Source organism: Monopterus albus, unplaced genomic scaffold (genome assembly GCF_001952655.1).
Source record: "Monopterus albus unplaced genomic scaffold, M_albus_1.0 scaffold292.1, whole genome shotgun sequence".
Taxonomy (NCBI): Eukaryota; Metazoa; Chordata; class Actinopteri; order Synbranchiformes; family Synbranchidae; genus Monopterus; species Monopterus albus.
The window spans coordinates 529925-538041 of NW_018128172.1; the positions used below are offsets into that span (position 1 = coordinate 529925).

At 43.5% G+C, this 8117-nt stretch overlaps 1 protein-coding gene across 1 annotated transcript in view; it reads left to right on the forward strand.

Annotated features, from left to right (window-relative positions):
- Positions 1–3666: 3666 nt before the first annotated feature.
- The window catches only part of LOC109973457 (glutaryl-CoA dehydrogenase, mitochondrial), a 5245-nt gene continuing 794 nt past the window's right edge, over positions 3667–8117 (forward strand). Inside the window, exons 1-12 of the mRNA XM_020623076.1 lie at positions 3667–3734; positions 4315–4430; positions 4790–4822; positions 4926–5066; positions 5260–5322; positions 5569–5739; positions 5852–5981; positions 6151–6367; positions 6447–6550; positions 6733–6858; positions 7740–7900; positions 8082–8111. Coding sequence (XP_020478732.1) covers positions 3730–3734; positions 4315–4430; positions 4790–4822; positions 4926–5066; positions 5260–5322; positions 5569–5739; positions 5852–5981; positions 6151–6367; positions 6447–6550; positions 6733–6858; positions 7740–7900; positions 8082–8111 — 1297 coding nt within the window. The 5' untranslated portion in view covers positions 3667–3729. The remainder of the gene's footprint in view (positions 3735–4314; positions 4431–4789; positions 4823–4925; positions 5067–5259; positions 5323–5568; positions 5740–5851; positions 5982–6150; positions 6368–6446; positions 6551–6732; positions 6859–7739; positions 7901–8081; positions 8112–8117) is intronic.

The following is an 8117-nucleotide window of genomic DNA, read 5'->3' on the forward strand; positions in this document are numbered from 1 at the left end:
TGGATTGACAAGGCGCTGAACCAATCAGACAGCGAAGGCGGGAGTTTATATACCTCGAGACTGCACCTCGAGTCTCGTTAAACGGATGCAAGAGTAAAACGTTAAATCCCAATACTCGGGAGTAGGCAGAGGTAACTGCTCCGGTTAAACTGTAGTGGATAAAGTTCTGAGATTCTTTACTTAAAGGACTAAAATATCCCGTTACAATTTATAATCGTGCATCGAACTTTAAATGTAGCCTATTAAAGTAGTCAATGCAGAAAAACGTCCCCTGTACGAGACACTATTATATCAACAGATCATTAGACTTTTACTTAGGTATTAGCAGCAGCATTTTACTAGTTGGTTGAGGTCAAAGCAGTACATTTCAGAAGCTGAAATCATGAAATTCAAGAATTTTATAAGAACAAGTGATTTTATAAATATCTGTTTCTATTTATCTTCTGTCAATCAATCAACTGACTTATTGTTTCAGCTGAAGTGTTGTTGGATACTTCAAGTTATAACAGCATCACACGTATACTCGTCATGTTTTGTTGGCAAAAATCTTGATTTGTAAAGTAACGGTAACTAAAACTCTCAAACACATGTAGCAGAGTGTAAGTAGAACATGTTGGAAAATTGAAATACTCAAGTAAAGTACCAGTTACTTTTCACCTCTGAGATTAAGTAGGAAGAGTCAGGTTAGGATGAAGGCTGGCCCACACCTCCTGAGCTTTGGGATCTAACACTAACTGAGACCTTACTTGTAATCTGAGCAGTTATAGTTTTAAAATAAGCAAAGACAATGGACCAAATACAATTCATGTCAATATTTAATCCAATACAACACGGTCTCCATCACCTGGTTTCTACGTCATCACTCATTCACAGTGAACGCTGGCCTTCATCAGTCGTGAATGCAGCAGAACAATGACAAAGCATAACTTCCGCTGGGCCAATGCAATTCAAGATGGCATTAATTATAAAAGCAACATGTTCATCCATAATTCACCTTCCAGGGAAAATGTTGCCTGCTGACCTCTGTGAGTCATGGCAGCTGCAGCAGGGGGACCAGGAGAGGACAGCCTTTACTCACGTCAAAGTAAAAATACACAAGAAGATCCCAGAAGAGCAAAGGAAGTGTCACAAACATGGCTAACGCTGCTGTGAAAAATGTCCTCTTTCAGAGATTATGGGCTCAGTGGCAACAAATCCTCCTTCATGAAAGTCTTTTTGTTTTCTTTGGACAGGGACCAGCTACATATAAACATTAGTACTCTGATTATTAAGGAACAGTAGTAATACCACAGTACATAAACACTGTTTCAAGAAAAATATGTGCATTCAAAATGTTACTTAAAGTTAAATCTTAGATACATAGGTACTGAATGTCTCTCGGGATGAATAAACTATCTGTCTATCAAAGCATGTCATGTTAACATGTCCAGTAACACCCAGCAGAAAGGTGCAGCCTGCTGGTGTGACACCAGTCCAGCACTGTGGCCACTGGCCTTGGCCCGCTGGACCACAGCAGCTCTTTGGCTGGTTTTCAATTGCAAAAGAAAACACAGACATAACAGTATAACTCTTGACGGATGAGGCACAGTGGATAGAATAACAACAAAGGAAAGAGGAATGTGAAATTAACAAAAGTCAAATAAGTGCATTGTGAAAAATAAATACATTCAAATGGTTTTAAATAAATAAAAACAACAATGCCAAGCCATCAGATATCAAGCTTCTAGGTTCTCAGGAGAGATTTGGCCTGTTCTCTGTTTTCCTCAACACAACAGAGGGAAATGCGTGGATCAAATGGCTTTTGCCGGTTTGTCTCATGTTTCTCCCACTTGGCAGCTGCTGGTATCCTTCCTTGGAACTGGACTGCTTTTATTTTGGGAACTGAAACGTGAGTGTGGCCCCGCCTCCAACATCCACGGCCCTGCTAATGAACCAATCAGAACCGTTTGCGTCGCCATTTTAAGTGATGACGGAAGGACATAAACAAAGAGTTCATCCATACTTTTCACGTTAGTCTCAGGTTTGATATGTGTTTTCTCCACATAGAGGAAAACTCTAATCCTGTACAAGTGTTCTCGCTAATAACTAACGTGAGGTTCAGTAATGACGCCACAGTCAACAAGGCACATCCAGCTGAACGGGCTTTACGTGATGACGACGTCGTGTTTAGACGTTCAGACAGCGCCGTAGAGCTACACTCGTAAAAGCAACAATTCCACGTCTAGCTCACCGCCATATTGCAGCGGGGTTGAGAATGTTTGGACGGTTAAATAAAAACAAAATTACATGTCACATTTTACTCTGTTTAGTTTACTGTTTGCTGACGTCATACACTCAGTTGTTGGCTTATTAGTTACAACTAATGCTGTCTAATATTCCTCTAATAAATCCTCCTTCATGGAGGTGATAAGATTCCGTTTGCATTAATTCAGCTGTATGATCATTTTAAAAGATGTAGCCCAGTGTGTGCTTATGTTGAATTGTATTTTTTTAACAGTTGTTTGTGTTAGGTATTTTTTAGTCAGATAGATATTGGTTAGGTACTTGATGTATTAGAAATGTTCAGTGGAGACAGGATGTCTAGTTAGACTGTTTAAACGCTTAGTCATTGAGATTTTAGCAGGGGGCACATGGGCAAGGATAACTAGATAGAAAAGTTTGATTGTCAGCAGGCAGGATGATTATTATTATTATTATTATTATTATGTGTTTAACCGTAATCGTAATCATAATATCTGCTTATGTTTAGTACCAGGACATGTCACTGAATGTCCTGCCAGAATGTTTTTAGATACACACCACTTAATCAACAGACACACACACACATTTATTTTCTCCATGTTTTGACTACTGCTCTGGTCAGCTGCATAGCTGGCATATCAGGTGACGTCACGGTTTGACGTCGCTGTGTAGAATGGGGTTAGCCCAAACCAGATGTAATGTACAGGCCTGTTGGGTTCTGCGAGCATGTTGGAGGTGCAAGATACCTGAGCGTGTAATGTTAATTTTACCTGTGATCCTTTGAATAAATCAGCACTGTTTTGAAGTTACTGGGACCGCCTCGTCTCTCAGAGTTAGCAATGGTAATAAGAACTGGGAATTAACCCTTACATTTGTAATGATTTGTCCACTGCACAACTAGGCTAAATAATAAACTCTTCTCTGTAAATGCAATACAGTTTAATAATAACAACACAAAGCAATTGTAACTGTTGTAATTCTGTCTTTTATTATCTACAATGTGATAATTTATAATAAAATATTAAAATTATATAATGGCAATCTTTTTACAATGCAGTAAGAAAAAAATAGTAACCTAAACCTAGAAACTAATCATCTTAATAAGCTAGTGTCACTGTCTGCAAAATGTTTGTAGTATGTGTGTTTTTGGTATGAACATTCGCGTTTAATGTAACCATGTACATGTCTACGTTTGTAACAAACCACACAGCTGAAAAATCAGTTGTAAATTCGGTGAGTTATGATCTGAATTGTGGATAGACCTGCCTTCACCATTAGGAGGCTTCCCTGTACCAACATGGCGACTGCAGTTAACCGCAGCAGCTAATTAACAGTCTGTGTATAATATATCTATATTTGTGCACCATCAACCTGGGAGGTGAAAAACTAGTTCAAGGGTTGTTACCCCACCGACCACAGGTAAGCACCTCATACCTGACTTATCAGCTGTTGTCAACACAGCATTTACATCGTTAACGTGGGGGATTTATGGGGTACGCGCTGGCGGTACTAGTATCGCGCTGTTAGCTTGTAGCTAAAGTTACAAAAGTTAGCTGAGCTAGCCTAGCCTAGCCTAGCTACATGTGTGCAGTAAGGTCAGGTCGAGATTTGGCTACACTACAACGAAGAACCGGACATGTAGTTAATAACAGTGTACAAACAACTACTTCAGCTAGTACTCCCTCATTAGCAGCCCTAATCCTACATTCTTACGACTCTCTTTTATGTCATTTTTGTTAGTTTGACAGGGACTATAAATAAACATAGCAACATATAGGTAAGCAGTTGTGGAAGAACTACTCTTATCATTTATTTAAATTGTAAATGAAAGTAGTAATTCCACAGTACAGGCATAATCTGTTATTTAATGTTATTTAACTAAAAGCATAAAGTATTAGTATCCAAATGTACTTGAAGTAGCAAAAGTAGTCAGTATGCAGAATGGCATATTTGACATTAATATATATGATATGTGTATTTTATTATATAAGACATTAGGTGGAGTATCTTTAAAGAATTGGCAGTTACCATTGGAGAATGTGAACCAAATGCAGAAAATGTTTTCTGTTACAGACTAATCTCCATCATGGCACTGAGAGGAGCCGTGTGCCGCCTCCTGGTCCGTCCTCACAGATGTGGCTTCCTGTCAGCCTCCAGAGCTCAGGGCACTGCAGCGCCTGCTGGTCGCAGTAAGTACAGTGACCCCGGCCACAGCAGCAGCTTTCCATGCAGATGCTCTGAGCTTTGAGCTGCAGGGTGTCTGGAAGTCAGACCAAACAGAAAATTGCATTTCACAGCAGTGGTTAGATACAACAACAGGTTTTTGCTAAAGTTGTACTACCAGCTGTTTTCCTTCTTCTTTTGAAGTCTTACATCTAAGTGGACATTCATCATACACCCATTAGTTCATCGCTGAACAATTTCCATGTTTAATAGCTGCTTAAATGAGGCCAAAGCTTACCAATACACCTTCACCTCTCCTTTGCCTAGAGCAGGTACTTCAAAATGAGTTATTTACACGTTACATTTTTCTGGTTAATATTTTCAGGTACAGAGAAGACTGAGCAGACGTCTAAAGCACGTAGGTGTCGCTAGCTGCCACCATTTTGAAACTGAAGCTCTTCAGAACATTTTGATGGTGCTTCTAAGGGTCTTGACTTGTTCCTGTTCCACATGTGCAACAGCTAAGGTCCAGTTCAGCTGGCGCGATGCCCTGGACCTGGAGGGCCAGCTGACCGAGGAGGAGATCATGATTAGGGACTCGTTCCGGACCTACTGCCAAGAGAAACTCATGCCTCGCATCCTGATGGCAAATAGAAACGAGGGTGGGGAAACTCATTTTCTTACGTGCACGAACTTGACTCCTGAACTGTTACTGGAAATTTTCATTAAGCTTTAATGCATTTACCAATGCATGTATGTTGGTGTGTAATGTGCACAGATCACTGCTGCCTCAGGAAATCAAATACCATCTGCATCCGTTATCCTCACGTGACAGTTGTGTCATTGGTTTTTCAGTGTTTCACAGAGAAATTGTGTCCGAGATGGGAGAGATGGGCGTCCTGGGCCCAACCATTAAAGGTCGGTCTGATTTGACGTGACAGTCCCACAGGATACACACCAATGTTTTAAACAGAATGGACGACAGATCTGTTTATTCTGAAGTTTGGCTATTGTTGTAAGGTTTTACCACACTTCTGCTGGAAAGCACGTTTCTCTGGTTGAACTGTGTCATTGACACACTGTGTGTGTTTTCTTTCTTTATTTCAATTGATCTGTTGTGTGCTGTATTTTAACAATACCCCCCTCCCTATGTTGGATGTAAAGGTTATGGCTGTGCTGGGACCAGCTATGTGGCCTATGGTTTGATTGCCAGAGAGGTGGAGAAAGTGGACAGCGGCTACCGCTCAGTCATGAGTGTGCAGTCGTCACTGGTCATGCACCCCATTAACGCCTATGGCTCAGAGGAGCAGAAACAGAAGTACCTCCCCAAGCTTGGTAAGAACCACGTCTGATCTGTCAGCAGCCGCTGTATCATCAGCAACAGACGGACAGATATTAATGCTTTAACAGCGAGTCAGTGAGCTCTCGGTGTGTTGTCGACTCCCAGCTCGTGGAGAGATCCTGGGCTGCTTCGGCTTGACCGAGCCCAACCACGGCAGCGACCCCGGCAGCATGGAGACCAGAGCCAAGTACAATCCATCCAGTCGCACCTACACTCTCACTGGCTCCAAAACCTGGTGAGGAGCAGACGTGTGGAAATTCATAACGTGTTCTTTGAGAAAACGTCTCAGTAAATAGCATCTCATTAGAGATGTAGAAATATATGATACCACTGTGATACTTAGCTTTGCCGCTTACTGCAGACTGGCTGTGTCTATCTAACATCCCCTGTACCTCCTCTGTCAGGATCACCAACTCTCCGGTGGCGGACATCGCTGTTGTCTGGGCCAAATGTGACGACGGGAAGATCCGCGGCTTCATCTTGGAGCGTGGCATGAAGGGCCTTGCCACGCCAAAGATTGAAGGGAAGTTCTCGCTGAGAGCCTCGGCCACCGGCATGATCCTCATGGACGAGGTGGAGGTGCCCGAGGAGAACCTGCTGCCTAATGTCTCTGGCCTGGGGGTGGGTGGAGCGACGCAACAGAGTAATGGGTTTGGCATTTATCTTCATGTGACTCTTCTTCTTCTTTTACCCTTCCCAGGGTCCTTTTGGCTGCTTGAACAACGCTCGCTATGGAATCGCATGGGGCGCTCTGGGTGCAGCAGAGTTCTGTTTCCATGCAGCTCGTCAGTACACACTCGACAGGTCCGAGTCACACATGCACTCAAGAGCTGGTTTTAAAATCCATGAATTCACTTGGAAGAATGCAGGAAGTTGACTCCAGATGGACGTCCACACCTGTTTGCTCAGTGTACAGATATTTTAATGCCACACCAGGCTATCTGATAAGTGTGAGGCTCATGGAGTGTTGTTGTTTTTTGCACCAGGATCCAGTTTGGCGTGCCGCTGGCAAGAAATCAGCTGATCCAGAAGAAAATGGCCGACATGCTGACAGAGATCACCATCGGCCTGCAGTCCTGCCTGCAGCTGGGGAGACTTGTCGACCAGAAAAAGTACCGTTGTCCTCTAACTTCTGTGCAATAAAGCGGGTTTCCATCTGAGCGTAGCACAAAAACTGTAGCTTTGAGGAAAAAGGGATCATTTCCAGTTGGTGCCGTTAAACCAGTGCAGGGGAAGAGTTGTTGTCAGTGAAAAGCTCCAGTCAAAGCTCACACTGTAAAGACACGATGGAGAGGTGACGTTTCTGTTAGTTTCATGGTCACAGCCTCCTCGTCGCTCCACACACATTATCAGCTCTTCACTGATGTTTAAGCCTCGATTCATGTTGGTCACAGCAGCTTTTCCACCTCCGACAAGAGGAAAAACTCTTTTATGAATGTTTCCACTCAGGTTTTTTAATGTTCTCAGTGAAAATGGCCGGAAACCTTTCTGGATGGGCTGTATTTGTCCTAATGTTTGTGGACAGGCTCGTCCATCAGACCACGAGGTAAATGATGACATCCTGTCAGGTTCTCAGTGGCGTCATGAAGCTTAAAGATTTCAAAATCCACTTCCTGTTGTGTTGGCCATGTTTCATGTTGGGACCTTACACACACGTCCACATTTACTAAAATAGTCAACTTCAACTAAAGTAACATAACAGAGTCTGGCAGACTTTGCCCCCTGGCTCTGAGCTTTGGCCCTGAGCTTTGGCTCTGAGCTTTGGCTCTGAAGCCTCCACCAGAACAGGCTCAACTGTTCACTCACTCATCACAGTCACCACGTCTCCCCCTCCCCCAGGAGACATCCTGCCATCACTGCCACAATAAGGTCACTTCTCCTCTCTTGTCATCCCACTAACATGCACAGTGTTGAACCAGAGACGTCACAGTTTCAGTTTCACGTGTCCAGCTCTAAAAACTAATGCGAGACAAACCTGATGTTCCCTTGGCAGAGCAGCCCCAGAGATGATATCCATGCTGAAGAGGAACAGCTGTGGTAAAGCCCTGGACATCGCCAGGCAGGCCAGAGACATGCTGGGAGGCAACGGCATTGCAGACGAGTACCACGTCATCCGCCATGTCCTCAATCTAGAGGCGGTCAACACGTACGAAGGTGAGGACGAGGGGTGGGAAACCTGGACCGACTGCTCCACATGAGACTCAGGTGGTGTCGTAGTTCAGTGTCTATGAGCAGGTTATGCAACACATCATGTTCATCTTAGGTGAATGAGAGAGGAGATGAATCCCCAGTGATCCACCCTCACTTGAGTCCTACCTGTTGTCTCCTCTTGCAGGCACTCATGACATCCACGCCCTGATCCTGGGCAGAG